General features: G+C 39.7%; 1 protein-coding gene across 5 annotated transcripts in view; it reads left to right on the top strand.

The window, feature by feature from the left end:
• HECW2 (HECT, C2 and WW domain containing E3 ubiquitin protein ligase 2) overlaps nucleotides 1-15687 on the top strand; it is a 435976-nt gene that overhangs the window by 313011 nt on the left and 107278 nt on the right. For all 5 annotated transcript variants that reach the window (XM_010860869.1, XM_010860871.1, XM_010860870.1 and 2 more), the window contains 4 exons: nucleotides 527-622; nucleotides 9786-9936; nucleotides 10601-10704; nucleotides 11219-11343. In XM_010860869.1, coding sequence (XP_010859171.1) covers nucleotides 527-622; nucleotides 9786-9936; nucleotides 10601-10704; nucleotides 11219-11343 — 476 coding nt within the window. The remainder of the gene's footprint in view (nucleotides 1-526; nucleotides 623-9785; nucleotides 9937-10600; nucleotides 10705-11218; nucleotides 11344-15687) is intronic.

The raw sequence follows: 15687 nt of genomic DNA, 5'->3' as shown, positions 1-15687 counted from the left end.
GTCAAAAGTCATTTTTTGCCTTCTGCAGTATAAGAAATGTCTACTAAGTTAGGTGATGTGTTCTGACACTTGGAAATATGCTGTTTGAGTGTCTGAGGATGCAAGCTTACATGTAAAATTTGCTTTCTGTCTCAGTGAATGTGGATTGGTAGAATGATTCCTTCAAACTGTTCTGTTATAGATGCATCAAAAAGTCCGAGGATAATTTCATATGCCTAAATAGCATAGACTCAGAAATAGAAATGATTTTCTTATTCCGTAATTTATTTGCTACCTAAAGTATCTCTTTTTTTCTTCCTCCATATTTTCTTTCTCCATTCATTGTCTTGAGGTCACTGTGTGACCCTAAAGCTTTGGTGCATGACTAGGACCGAGGCTAGCGTGGGAACAGGCAGAGGAGGGGAGGGATGGGAGATGTGGTTGGCCCCAGGATTTATGTAAAGTTTTTTTTGTTTTGTTTTACAAGGGCTGTTTTGACACTGAAGGGGAAAACAATACCTAGGTAACTGTTTACCTTTAATCCTAGGTTGTCAATCCAACGGCCACCAGCCACTGCGATCGCTGCCTTCAGTTCGCCAGGATGTTAGCCGGTACCAGAGGGTGGACGAGGCTCTCCCACCAAGTGAGGAACTGCTAACTAAAGGGCTTACCTTGACCAAAGGTTCAAGGGTGATAGGACCCATGGGACTTAAAGGATAGATGCCCAGGACCCCAGAAGAAGGGAGCTGGCAGCTGCCACTCGACCGAGCAGATACAGTCTGGAAAGTGCTTAGCTGTCGTCTCCCGGCTGGCACTGTTCCACCAGATGAAAGGGCAGCTGGGGAGAGTAAATAAAGGGAAAGAAATCCAGGTGTTATGGACAACTGGGTATACAATAGAAAAACTTTAAATTTGCCTAATGATGGCATGAATTTTCAATTATTACACAAATATTCAATTATTGTGTAATTAATTATTACACAAATATTTCAATTATTACACATATAGAGATTGTAACAAATAGGTAGAATCTATTAGAAAAGCTTTAGCTCCATGTATTATACTGTTTTTTATTTATTTGTAACATTTTAAGTTATTAAGTACAAGGTCCTGTTTTTTCTCTTAGGGATATCCAGAGAAGTGTTATTAATTTCAGAAGTTACTATTTTTTGGGGAGTATGATGATTATCTGGGGATTTGAAAGATATTTCATTTCCTTCACTTTCAAGAAACACATAGCACTTAAAGGAGACATGGGTGAGGACTAGGGATGCTAGGAAAGTTATGCAGCCTAAATTCAGAGAGCTGAGTGATGCCCATGGCCAATCATCGGCTGGATGTAATTTAAACTCTATTTAAGTTTCTATAATCCCTTAAAGCAATATTATTCTGTGAGAGCAAAGCATTTTGGTAAACAATGATATTAATAATAGTAAATACTGCATTTAAGAACATACTGGAAAATACATCTTTCTGCCTTATTGCTTTTCGTTCTGATTCACCTCTCTGTTCACTTTCTTATATATGATCATGGCAAGAAGCTGATCCTTTTGGCCCTCTGTGTTTTAAAAATGGTAGGACATAAGAGGGGAGAGAGAGTATGCATTTAAAAGGCTAAAATGCTGAGTGGTTAGTTTGGGCGAATTCTGACAAAAGAGCTGAAAGGTGCTATGAGCAATTTGTAGAAATATTAAATTAATCATTTGGAAATACTGTTGTGCACAAATCCTCCCCTTGTTCATATATTTGGGTAACTGAGGGTGATTATTCATAGGAAACATATATTTTAAGCAGCTTTAAAAAGTAAGCCAAGAGATTAATTAGCCATTGGGTCGTCTTAAGCAGGTTGGAGGTGGGAGAGGGAAACTTCCTTATTACTTACCCTTGCAGAAAACATTAGGGGCAGAAAAAGAAAAATATTCCTGGGTGATATATAGATATAATTGGATAAAGTTGAATTAGAAACATCAGGAGAGAATTGTGGGAGAGCTTGCTTACATGCGTATGTGGATTAATAATAAGTAATTGGAGTTTCAGGCACCTGGACATGAGGCATGGCGTTGCGTCAGTGTATGGATAAATGGCGCCCTCCTGGCTGCCTCTGAGGAGATCGGGTGCATTCAGGGCGGTGTGGCTGTAGACTCCTGGCTACATCTGAATTCTGTTGGACTCATAATTTGGTCTCTAAATTGTATTTAAGAGAGACGGGTACTTTCCTGCTGAAATTACGTCCGCTCTTTGTGCTGTTTCCATGCATTTGTTTCAATACTGGTATTTGCATTACACAGATGTAATACTAAAATTTTAGGATTTAAAGAAATTAACAGTTGGTTGTTCATTTTAATAACTTAATATATCCAAAATGAGAAATGCACCTTAGTAGTATATCCAATTTAATGAGTAACTGATGAACAGGAGGAAAATTCTTGAGTTGTTCCTTCTTATGTATTATTAACTTGCAAATTTAGGGTTTTAAACTATCATGAATCAGTTATAGATTATGTCTGAGCATACCTGATTACTGTTCAAACTCCGTCCCCACACTGCTTTTGCTCTCTCCTATTCCCAGTCTGTCTCATCTATTGACAGTTTATTTAATCACTTGGTTGCCTGTGTTATTTGTCCTGTCCTGGCCAGTTCTCTGCCTTCCTTTCCTCACTGGGCAGCTCTGCTGCTAGCAGTCTCTGGCCATGCTTCTAACTTAGAGCTATGGCATTCTGCATTCACACATTGTCTCATGGGAGCCTCAGCTAAGGGGGTCCACTTGGAGTGTGCAGTTGGTCAGTCTCTTAAATGACCTGGTAGGATATTTTAAGGTTAGGGTTATACTTTTAACATTACTTATTATAGTACCTGGGGATTTCCCAGGTGGCGCTAGTGGTAAAGAACTTGCCTGCTAATGTAGGAGATGTAAGAGACATATGGGTTCGATCTCTGGGTTGGGAAGATCCCAGAGGAGGACATGTCAACCCACTCCAATATTCTTGCCTGGAGAATCCCCACAGGCAGAGAAACCTGGTGGGTCACAGAGAGTTGGTCATGACTGAAGCAACTTAGAATGCATGCATGCATTGTAATACCTAAAACTTATGTAGTGCTTTACAGTTTACAATGCATCTTAAATGTTTTTAAAAAAAATTCTTTGTAACAATTTTGTGAAGTAGGTCAAGAAAGTCTTATCTGTAACTTATAGATCAATGGGTAGACTTCAACTGACCTGATTCTTTATAGATGGAGAAAGCAAAACCCAGATAAGTAACTTAAGATTTCATACTAATAAAAATTGAGATGGGCTTCCCTGGTGGTTCAGAGTGTAAAAAATCTGCCTGCAATGCAGAAGACCCGGGTTTGATCCCTGAGTCAGGAAGATCCCCTGGAGAAGGGAATAGCAACCCATTCCAATATTCTTGCCTGGAGAATTCTATGGACAGAGGAGCCTGGCGAGCCCCTGTCCATGGGTTGGAAGAGTCAAACGCAACTGAGCAGCTAACACACACAGAAGTTGAGACACAGTCTCAAATATTTTTTTCTCCTCTATGATTTAAGATTATAATGATAAGGACTACTGTATAGGTAGATGAAAGTAAATTCTGAAAGCTTGGTTAGTGGCAAAGTGGTGACATATTTTGGTATTAGGCCCAGGCAACACCTGAAATTAGAGAGTTTGGGTACTGCTCTGAAACTTTATGTTGTGTTTTGAGGGAAGAGCTAGGAAGACTGAAAAGATGCTTAGCTTTCTTTTCTTTCCAGGTTAAAGTTACTTAGCAGAACCTTTCCTGGGAGGCCCCTCACACAGAAGAAAAGCGGTGATGGTGACAGTATTAGCAACCATCTTTTGGTGCAGATGGGTTTGGTCTGTTAAGCATCTGTGTTGGATTCAGAAGCGTTTTTTCCTCTGTGTATGTCATCCCCACACCTGCAGGACGGGGTCCTGAAGCATGATCCCCCCATTCTTGACTCTTTTTTTCTTCTTCCTTATTATTATTATTGCTATTTTAGCTTATATTTGCCTTAAAAATATGTGTGTACTAACATACAGTGAGGAAACCATCCAATAAAGCTTGCTTCTCTCTGAAGATTTGTGAACTCAGTTAAGGGGATACAGAGATGTCCTTGCCATGCTTCTTCAGTCTTAAAGCTGACTGTGTGATCATCTGTATGTCAGGGTTATAACTTAGTCTCCGAACATCTGTTTGATCTCATTTTATGTAAAGCAGGTTTCCTGCTTTGTTTGCTTCTTCCAGCCTTATTCCTCCCATCTCAGGATCAGGGAGCAGATTTGGACTTAGTACAGACTGCCTCGGCTGTAATAATGATCTACTGAGTGGTTCTTAAACTCTTATTTTGCTTTAGGCCATGGACCCTGTGCTGTGACCTTACAGGCTATATAACCCCAACTGGTTGAGAGACATTCCAGTGAGCCATACAAAATAAGAAAGCTCTGGTTCTTAAAAGAACCAGGCATGGCACTCTTGGAGAGCTTTGCAGGGAAGCTGGTTGAGTTGAATATGTACTGAGTGCCTTAAGAATCTGCTGTATCTTTTTCTGAGATGATTGATAGGCTGGCAGCTGGAGGCCATTCAGGGCTGAAGCCCACTCAGTGTTATCAGCATGACGAATCTTGGTCTTTTTAGCATTAAGATGAGTGAGAAAAAAAGAATGGTCAGCTCAGCCCCTTCTGAAAAGCTATTTTATTTTTTTCTTATTGCCTCCAGTATAATTGTGACTTAACCCATGGCTGCACTGGAGACAATAGGAAGCTGTTGAAAAATATTTTTCCCCCAAAAGGGTAGGAATAGGGATGAATAATTCACTGATGAACAGTGGACTCTTATAGAATCTAGATTAGTGTATTACTTATATGGTGGGTTCAAATGGGGTAGCCCTGGAAAGACACAGGGGAATGGTTACCATTTTTTGGTGTGATTGTGCACTTTTGTTATTAGAACATCCTTTGAAATAAAGGTTTAAAAGAAGGCACTGAATGTGAAAAGTACAATTAATCTTATAGAATTTCTACTCTGTTTAAAGTTAGGGGCTCAGTCTCTAGAACCTTAAAGTTATTTTCGAGAAAAAAAATTCATGCTTTTAATCTGAAAAGCTTCTTCCTTAAAAACTGAATATTAAGAGATTTGAGATTTTTAATTTTTTTAAACTTTTTATTCGAACATAACATGCACACAGAAAAGAGCCCATTCCGCCTGCTAAATTCCCACAACCTGAGCCCACTTGGGCCGCCGGCACCACATCACTTGTTCCTTGTGCCCCCTTGCAGTCTCTAACTCGCACTGCCAAAGGGTTGGGGCACCTACTGTCTTGACTCCCAAAAGCATAGACAAGTTTAACTTACTTTTGTACTTTATACAAATGGTATCATAATTCCTTGATTGTTTCAATAAGGAAAAATTTGTAGCATCTATTACAAAGCTTAATTATTTCCTTAAAAGTACCTTTAGTTCATTTTAACTTCGTCATCTCACCATTTTGGTGAGGATACCATGATTATTATCATTTTTATAGTGAGCTTGTAAGTTTACTTCACAACCCTCAGGTGTTTCATTTTCCTAAATCCAGTTATAATGAAGTCAGGCCCCGCTCACGGTCCTCTCACCACTTTGACTCATGTAGACAGTTCGGTACTGGCTTCCCTGAGATGTGACTCATCCTGTCTAGACGTTGATTCTTCCCAGCCTAAAAGCATTCACTGAGATGTGTTCACGTCTTCGTCTGATCACCTGGGTGGTCCAGTGGAGACCAAAGTCTAGTGTGAAAGGAGTGAAGAAGAAGAATGATGAGATGAAGAGGGGCCTTACGGTTGCCCCCTGCTCCGTGCCCATATGGGCTGATTCCAAAAGTTGAAACTGTCTAAGACCTCACCTGCTCTACCTTCCTGCCTCTGAGGTAGACACTGTGACAGTGGCTTGGTGCAGATTTTGACGCTTTCTAATTCTGCAACTTCCCCTTATTGTCCAGCTATTTAAAGGGGGATATTATTAATATATTTGAATTTCAGGGTATCTAAGTATCCCATTGCTCCTGGATTTCAGTTTGGAGTATTTAGACTGAAATTTCGTTTCTTGTGAGCCTGTACTTCATGACCTCTGAGAAGTCCAGCATTAGCTCCGTGGGTTTGTACAGTGAATTAGCTACATTTTAAAGTTTTTATTAATTTGTTTGGGTGTTCCTTAAATTTTAGTGTGCTTAGGAACCACCTGGGAAGGTTATTAAAAATGTAGATAACTGAATGCTGGCTTCAGATAGTCTGATTCTGAAGAGCTAGGATAATTCCTGGGAATCTGCATTTACATCAATCCTCACAGTGATTCTGATACATACTTTCAGAGCCTCATACCTTGAGATACATTTCTCTACATAATAGTTTTCAAACCTTTTTATTGCCATGAAGCTCTTTATGGAAATGAAGTCTTATGTGGAAGACCAAAATACACAAAAGATAATATTGGAGTTGCAGTGACCGAAGTGCAGTTAGTGGATGGTTTTCAGGACCCCAGAGCCTCTGGACAAAAAGTATGAATGGATTTAGAATCTATATTGGAAATTCTGGCCCAGACATAAGATGGTGCTAGGTCCTTACTGAACCTAATGTAGTAAAATGCATGTCATTTGCCGACTCATGTTATTTTAGTATGAAAGGGACCTTAGCAATGCTTACTTCTGTCCTCTAATTTTTCAGGAAAAGAAACTGTGGTCCATAGAGGTGTAGTAATTTGTTGAACATCACGTAGCAAAAGTGTGACAAAGCCATGGCTAGTTACAGGCTTTCTATTTACTAATCTAGTTCAACACATGCGTGTGCACACACAAACACACACAGCATACTGATTATATACCCCAGTTTACATTGTGGCAAGACAAGGAAGTAAATGCTAAGATCCCAGTCTTCTAACCCTGCCTGTCTGATTTTAGTATTAGCTGTGAATGAAACTTATGTCAGACGTGTTCTAATTTGCTTTCTTAACCAAGAACAAACCAGGCCTCATGTGAAAACGTATGTTAAAGCAACATACCCCTGCCTCCTGAAAAGTAATTTTGATATATAATGATAGAGGACTGACCTTTCTATAGGCACCTCTGCTGTCTTTGCCTGGATGGAAGGGTATCGACTACTTGGGTAAGCGTGGATGTCTAGTTCACGAATATGCCAATAGCATAACAGTCTTTCCCAATTCAATGCCAAGAGTCCACTTAAGACCAGTAAAATAGCATTTCTCTTTGTGGGGATTTAGGTAAGAACTTCAATGTAAATATACGATATTTGATAGGGAGAGTCATAATGTACATCCAGCATCCCATATTCTAAGAAAGCAAATTTTTTGAAGTTGTTTTCTTTTTTTAAATAAATTTATTTATTTTAATTGGAGGCTAATTACATTACAATATTGTAGTGGTTTTGCCATACATTGACATGTATCCTCCATGGGTGTACATGTGTTCCCCATCCTGAACCCCCCTCCCACCTGCCTCCCCATCCCATCCCTCTGGGTCGTCCCAGTGCACCAACCTCGAACACCGTGTCTCATGTGTCGAACCTGGACTAGTGATCTATTTCACATATGATAATATACATGTTTCAATGCCATTCTCCCAAATCATCCAACCCTCGCCCTCTCCCACAGAGTCCTTCTTCCCTTTGTATAGAAATATCTTTACTGAAATACAAATTAAGGTTATTCCTGGCCTTTGTGGAAAGTGAATACAAGATTCATTCTTTTTTATAGCTATACTTTATTTAAATTATTTGTTCATTTGTTACATGCTGTGTGCAAGGTACAGTGGTGAATATATTTGGAGATCACCCCTTTCCCTCAAAGCCATTCCCCTCCATTTTGCTATCCATATGGGCCTCATACAGGTCATGTTTCATGGGGTAAATTCTTATGTAGTTTATTCAAGGGAAAAGTTCCACCTTTGAAGTTAATTTTTTATTTTCTTTTGTCAGAAAATGGAAAGTATGCAACAGTGTGTTTTCTTTTCTGACTCAAATGCCAGAAAACTTGGAGCCAAATTTTAGTTACAACCTCGTCTTGGGAGCTTGGCAGCATATTTCTCTCTCTCTGTCTGCTTCCTTTAGTTGGTTTCTATTCTGTTTTTATTCCTAATTGACCTATTCTACATTTTTAAAAAATTGGAAGCGAATGTAAACATTCTTGGGGGGAAGGAATGGCCATTTGTTTCCATGTGCGTTTGATTTGACGTACAGCATGTGCTTGAATCATCCTGGCTCTGATGAGAGAGGAATGCAGTGGGAATACTTGTTCTCAGAATCTTGGAGCTGGGAAACTATGTGAAGAGCAGAGCAAAACAATGGAATGGATCAAAGGGTTTGAAAAATGGTTCCTGAACGTGCTTTTATGTCCTTACCCTTTGACCGCATATGGCAGGCTGAGCACGCGGTCTTTTGCAACTGTCCTACTGATGAGATTGTAGCTGTCCCCAGATAATTCAGGTTTGGCAGCCTGCTTCGTCATGAGTCTGTGTCACCTTGGAGCACGAACGACATGGAGTTGTTTTTTGTCTAGTGTTCTGCTTTTCCTCAGCCCAAGTTTTCTTTCCCTTGCCATATATCATAAGTTATGACAGGATGAGAGCAACAAAAGGAAATCTTTCCAATTCCAGCTGAGGCAGCCCTCAGTGGTCTTCTGGTGCTGGCTGGTCCACCATGCCAGTCTCTGCAATCCTAACGACTTTGTTGGAATGCACGTTCCACTCACCTACAGAGTAAATGCCATAGCTGGTCAGGAGCAAGCATACTTTCCCCTTGGTCCCTAGTTTTAGACCCATGTTTTCTGTTGATAAACTATGTGATCACATGGAGAGTTTTAATATTAACAGAGCTGTTCAAGAGAAAGGTGTTTATTAATTTCAAAACATATTTGCCGTAGAAATAGCATTATATAAAGAACTTTCCTGGTTAAAGAATAGATCTCTGCTGTTTTCATATATTCCTATATAAATTACCCTTCCCAACTGCAGTCAACTTAAAAATGTTGCCTTTTGTAAAGATCACCTCATGATCTGCTTATTTTAATAGGGAAATGACCTCTTAGAGAATTCACAGAGGTAGGGTGTCTGGCCCTGAAGATCAGTCTGGTTGCTGTGTTTATTGAATGTGCTCTTATATGTTTATTAACAAAGACTAATACATTTAATGGGATTGCTTAGACATAAAATTAAACAATCTTTTAAAACATGGTATTTATTTGAGGTTGGAAACAAGTCATTAACCTTGCTCTGGAAATTTATTCCTCTTTGGGAAAGTGCAAATGGAAATTCATAGATAATGATACTGTTTGATAACTAGGATAGCAATTTCTTCTGAAGACTACATCTATTAAAATTGTGTATAAATGTGCATGTGGAAATTTCCAGCTATGAATCTTTCTTCCAAGTTAGGGAAAAAACAGAAAAATCACTTTTTTTTGGTGAAAATAAACATCAATACCAATTTGGATGTGAATATCTAAAACATTATGATAACAACTAGTATTTTTTAAATGCTGGTACTTATATGTAAAGGATGAGCATTGGAGGCAGTTTGAGGGGGACCCCCCCATGATCAGGAATTTTTTAAGGGGTTGGTTTTGCACTCAGGAGCTGTTTACTGACTGGTGAAACACATTCTGGTGTGGACTAGGGGTGGGGGGGTTGCTGGATTATGCAGCCAGGTATATGTTATTAGCCCCAAATTATAGCATGTCAGAGAGATAAACACGTGCTGCTTAATGAGCCACATCAATGCTTCAGTTGCTCCTCCTAATCCCTCTCCATGCATTACTGCTGTTTAGACTGGGAGGCGCGCATTGACAGCCACGGCAGGATCTTCTACGTGGATCATGTAAACAGAACCACGACGTGGCAGCGGCCCACAGCTCCCCCTGCCCCGCAGGTGCTGCAGAGGTCCAACTCCATACAGCAGATGGAGCAGCTGAACCGGCGGTGAGGATGGGCAGTTTTGTGGTTGGGCTAATTTTTACATGTGCGAGATGGAAAACGCGGTTGCCTCTTTCATCTTTGGGTGTCCTGTCATTAAGGCGGAGCTGTGGCCTCTCTTGATACATAGACTTCATTGACTGTCTGTCTCTTGGTTGAAAAGTATTAAGTGCACACATCCACAGCTTGCTTGGAAACTATAGAGAGGAAATAAGTAATGATCAACCCAAGGCATTGATTTTTAGTACAACGGAGCATATATATTTGTCATTTGAAGCCAAATAGCTTTTTAAATATCTAGAATCTTCATTTGTGATGCATCTTTATTATTTGCCTAAGCTTTTAAAATCTATCCTTCTTTTTCAAAAATGAATTGCTATGGAACAAAAGTTGTTCTTAACAATATGGGAATTTAGTTTTCTTTGATTAAAGGCCACAATTTAAAATAAAAAAGTTTTATTAATTTGTTAGGAAAATGTTCTACAAACTTTGAACAGAAGACATTAAATTCAATGGTTTACTTAACAGATGGCCCAGAAGGTAGAGGGGTGAGTTTGGGGGAGGAAATGGCCCAGGCTGGGGAGATGGTGAAAACGTCTGAGTTCTGGGGCAGCGGTGAGCCCCATGTTTTTGAGGCTGCTGTGATCTAACTCTAGGCTCCTGATTTTAGATACCAGAGTATCCGCAGAACCATGACCAACGAGAGGCCTGAGGAAAATAGCAATGCTATTGATGGGGCCGGGGAGGAAGCCGACTTTCACCAAGCCAGTGCAGGTAAGAGCCTGCGGGTTGGTGTGTTTTGTAATCTTACAAAAGTAGAAAACAAATAAGGGTTTCCAAGAAATGAGGCTTTCTTTAAAAGGATTTCTGATCTTCATTAAGATCTAGTAATCCAATTCAAAAAGTCAAATTCACCAGACACCTCTATTAATTTTTGACTTTTTATTTAGTACTAAGAATCACAAAACCAAATGAATATAAATTACTTTAAATCTCTGGATCTGTGCAGTAGTGAATAAAGAAAAGAATCTGATCACCTGAGATGCAACCTGCATCTCGGGATGCATTAAAATGTTAATAATGACTATGAACATTACTGAGCTCCATTTTAGTGTGATGAAGAGCAGTTGGGTTTTACACATGAATTTACAGATACAAAAAAAATATCTTGAGGATTAAAATAATAGTAAATGATATAGGTGTTCTTTAAAAATATAGATTCAAGTGATTAAGTATGTTTCCAGGTGCAAAGCTTTCTCTGAACGCCTTTGTGGTCTGCCCCATCTAGATTTCCGACGGGAGAGCGTCCTGCCCCACTCTACCTCCAGATCCAGGCTCACGTTGCTGTTACAGTCTCCCCCCGTGAAGTTCCTCATCAGCCCAGAGTTCTTCACCGTGCTGCATTCCAACCCTGTGAGTAGCCAGTATGAGACGATGTGAGCAAACAAGCAATAGGCCAGAGGAAGTTATCCTCATTTGTGTATTGACAGTAAGAATGGAAATAGCTGGTGTTTACCAAGTGCCATGTGTTCCAGCTCAGCATTAAGTACTACCCATGTCTTGAACCATTTAGCCCAAACCTAGAAACCTATGAGTTCGATAAAACTTTTGTGTTTTCCTGATGAAGAAACCAAGGTACAGAGGGGTGAAATAAACTGCTCAAGGGATTGTTAGGGTTAAAATCCCAGAGATGCTGACTCTCTGTACTCTTAATGATCACTTTATTTTTCCTGCACAAATATAACCAACTATCTGAGCACCGACCACAGGCATTGGTTAGATTGGGCTTTGAGATCATGATTATGGGCTCTCCAAAAGAACAAAGAAATAAAATGTTACATTGCTATAATCTGAAAAAATAAATCAATAAATAGAGGAATATTTTAAAATATATAAAATGTGTATAGGAGATCATGTTTTTGTTTTTGTTTTTTTTTGCGGGAAGAGAGTAGTGGTGTTTGGAGCACTTGAAATAGCACATGCACAGACCCTAGGGCTCAGAAGAGGGCAGAGGGGCTGCTGTGTGGTGATAGAAAGAATGAGTGGTGTGGTATTACACTGGACATTGGAAAGTCAGCAAGATCTGGATCATAGATCTGCCTGTGGGGCATGGCAGGGGATTTAGATTCTATTCTGAGATCAGAGTGACATTCTTGAATTTGGAGGCTCTAGAAAGGCAATAGTAGAAGGTTTTAAAGACTGATAGTTTTAAAGATTGCGAAGGAATTTGCCCTAGAAATAAGACGGGCCAGAGCTCTCTAGGTAGAAAGAGCATCATTTACAAAATAAGAGATTCATAAAGTTGCAGAGCTGTCTTAGTAATTTGTAGAACTACTGAAACTGAATTATTAGTGCAGCAGTTTGGTATTGCTGGTATGTGGAGAGCATAGGACACTAGCAAAAGTCAGATTTGAAAGGTGGGCAGATGCCAGGTTGTTGTTAAGTCGCCCAGTCATGTCTGACTTTTTGCAACCCCATGGACGGCAGCATGCGAGGCCTCCTTGTCTCTAACCATCTCCTGGAGTTTGCCCAAGTTCATGTCCATTGCATTGGTGATGCCATATAGCCATCTCATCCTCTGACACCCTCTTCTCCTTCGGCCCTCAGTCTTTCCCAGCGTCAGGGACTTTTCCAATGAGTCAGTTGTTTGCATCAGGTGACCAAAATACCGGAGCTTCATCTTCAGCATCAGTCCTTCCAATGAGTATTTAGGGTTGATTTCCTTTAAAATTGTCTGGTTTGATCACCTCGCTGTCCAAGGGAATTTCAGGGGTCTTCTCCAGCACCAGAGTTCAAAGGCATCAATTCTTTGGCACTCTGCCTTCTTTATGGTCCAGCTCTTAGAACTGACCACTGGAAAGACCATAGCCTTGACTATATGGACCTTTGCCAGCAGGATGATATGTATTTTTTTCAGAAGCCAGGTTACAGGAATCTAAACTCATGTATGGAACAATTCTAGGAGATGGAAGGCTTTCATATAAAGAAGAATGAATAACATTTAGAGTTGTCACTGTAAAACAATAAGTCATGCTGTGGTGGGAAGAGGTTTGAACTTGGAATCAGGTAACACAAGTTTTCCTTTGCTTGTTCATTTGTTTATGCCTTCATTCAGCCAATATTTATTAAATACCCATAATTTGCCTAGTACATTCTAGAGTCTCAGGATAGAGTGGTAAACAAGACAAGAGTAGAATAAAGATGAACTAGTGAACAAAAAAATAATTCAGGCAGTGAAATCTGTCATGAGGCAACTGAAACAGTATAGACGACAGGGCTAGGGTGAGTAGGGGGCCAAGCTATTGGAGATGCTGGTTTAGATCAGGTGGATGGAAAGACTTCTCCAAGATGTTATACAATTTCAAGAAGCTAGGAAGGTAAAGGTCTTAGAGAAGAACTTTCCTTGCCAAGCAAGAGCAAAGGCTTGAGGACAGGAATGAGTTTGATGTAGTATATGGTATGATCAGAGGGGTGAGCAGGGCTTCAAAATGTAGGGCTTGTGTAATCTGGCAAGGAGTTTGGGCTTCATTATAAGTGGGTTTTATTCCTAAAGGAGTTCATAAGGGGATGTAGTTTTGATTTTTTTTTTAAGTTTCTTCTACCTGCTATGTTGAAAATAGGTTTTAAAAGGCAAACTTGTCATGCGGGAATAAGTGAAAAGGCCCTGGGGTGAGACATGGACAGGACCTGGACTAGTGCAGCAGCAGTAGAGATGGTGAGGATGCATCTTGGAGAAAGAGCTGATACTTTTCACGTACTTTTGTCAATGAGGTCAGCACCTTCTTTGTTGAGCCAGATAATAGTTTTTGAATATTGGATTTATTTTTGTTCATTTTGTTTGTGTGTATGTGTGCTATTTGCAGTGTAACAGCACAATTTGAACTTCATTCTATGTTATTAGCATTTTATTTTCTTCATCAATTTCTTAAATCTAGAACTTATGTTTAGAAACTGGCAGCAAGCAAACTTTTTCTGGAAAGGGCCAGAGCATAAATATCTTCAGCTTTTGGGCCAAGGACAGCATGCAAATGAATGGGTGCGATTATATTCCAATAAAACTTTGTTTGCAAACAGCCAGCCAGTCCATAAGTCTCTAGTTTACTCATTTCTAGTCTAGACAGCCCATAAAACAGTATTAAGACTTGATTTGCACTTACTGATTTCTGTAGTGTTAATATTCCTGCTGTGGTCAATTTCAAGCTACCATCTTTTTTGTTGTGTGATTTCTATTTTGTTATATATATTCATTTTTTGTATTTTCTTGATTTCACGTATTATGTGATAACATACTGTGTTTGTCTTGGTCTTATTTCACTAAACATAATACTCTCTAGGTCCATCCACATTGTTGCAAATGGCAGAATTTCATTGTTTATTATGGCTGGATAATCGTGTCTTCTTTAGCTGTTCATCTGTTGATGAAAACTGGTTGCTTCCATATCTTGGTTATTGTAAATAATACTGTTGTAAACATTGGGGTGCATGTATCTTTTCAAATTAGTGTTTTTTCCCAGATGTATACCCAGGAGTGGAATTGCTGGATCATAAAGGAACATTTCATGCAAAGATGGGCTCGATAAAGGACAGAAATGGTATGGACCTAACAGAAGCAGAAGATATTAAGAAGAGATGGCAAGAACACACAGAAGAACTGTACAAAAAAGAGCCTCACGACCCAGATAATCACAATGGTGTGATCACTGACATAGAGCCAGACATCCTGGAATGTGAAGTCAAGTGGGCTTTAGAAAGCATCACTACGAACAAAGCTAGTGGAGGTGATAGAATTCCAGTTGAGCTATTCCAAATCCTGAAAGAGGATGCTGTGAAAGTGCTGCACTCAATATGCCAGCACATTTGGAAAACTCAGCAGTGGCCACAGGACTGGAAAAGGTCAGTTTTCATTCCAATCCCAAAGAAAGGCAATGCCAAAGAATGCTCAAACTACCACACAATTGCACTCATCTCACACGCTAGTAAAGTAATGCTCAAAATTCTTCAAGCCAGGCTTCAGCAATATGTGAACCGTGAACTTCCTGATGTTCAAGCTGGTTTTAGAAAAGGCAGAGGAACCAGAGATCAAATTGCCAACATATACTGGATCATGGAAAAAGCAAGAGAGTTCCAGAAAAATGTCTATTTCTGCTTTATTGACTATGCCAAAGCCTTTGACTGTGTGGATTACAATAAACTGTGGGAAATTCTGAAAGACATGGGAATACCAGACCATCTTATCTGCCTCTTGAGAAATTTGTATGCAGGTCAGGAAGCAACAGTTAGAACTGGACATGGAACAACAGACTGGTTCCAAATAGGAAAAGGAGTAAGTCAAGGCTGTATATTGTCACCCTGTTTATTTAACTTATATGCAGAGTACGTCATGAGAAACGCTGGACTGGAAGAAGCACAAGCTGGAATCAAGATTGCAGGAAGAAATATCAATAACCTCAGATATGCAGATGACACCACCCTTATGGCAGAAAATGAAGAGGAACTAAAAAGCCTCTTGATGAAAGTAAAAGAGGAGAGTGAAAAAGTTGGCTTAAAGTTCAACATTCAGAAAACTAAGATTGTGGCATCCGGTCCCATCACTTCATGGGAAATAGATGGGGAAAACAGTGGAAACAATGTCGGACTTTATTTTTCTGGGCTCCAAAATCACTGCAGATGGTGACTGCAGCCATGAAATTAAAAGATGCTTACTCCTTGGAAGGAAAGTTATGACCAACCTAGATAGCATATTCAAAAGCAGAGACA

This window comes from Bison bison, unplaced genomic scaffold (assembly GCF_000754665.1).
Source record: "Bison bison bison isolate TAMUID 2011002044 unplaced genomic scaffold, Bison_UMD1.0 scf7180017864471, whole genome shotgun sequence".
In the NCBI taxonomy this organism is placed as follows: domain Eukaryota; kingdom Metazoa; phylum Chordata; class Mammalia; order Artiodactyla; family Bovidae; genus Bison; species Bison bison.
Note: the sequence above shows the minus strand (reverse complement) of the source record. Positions and strands in the feature narration are given on the sequence as shown.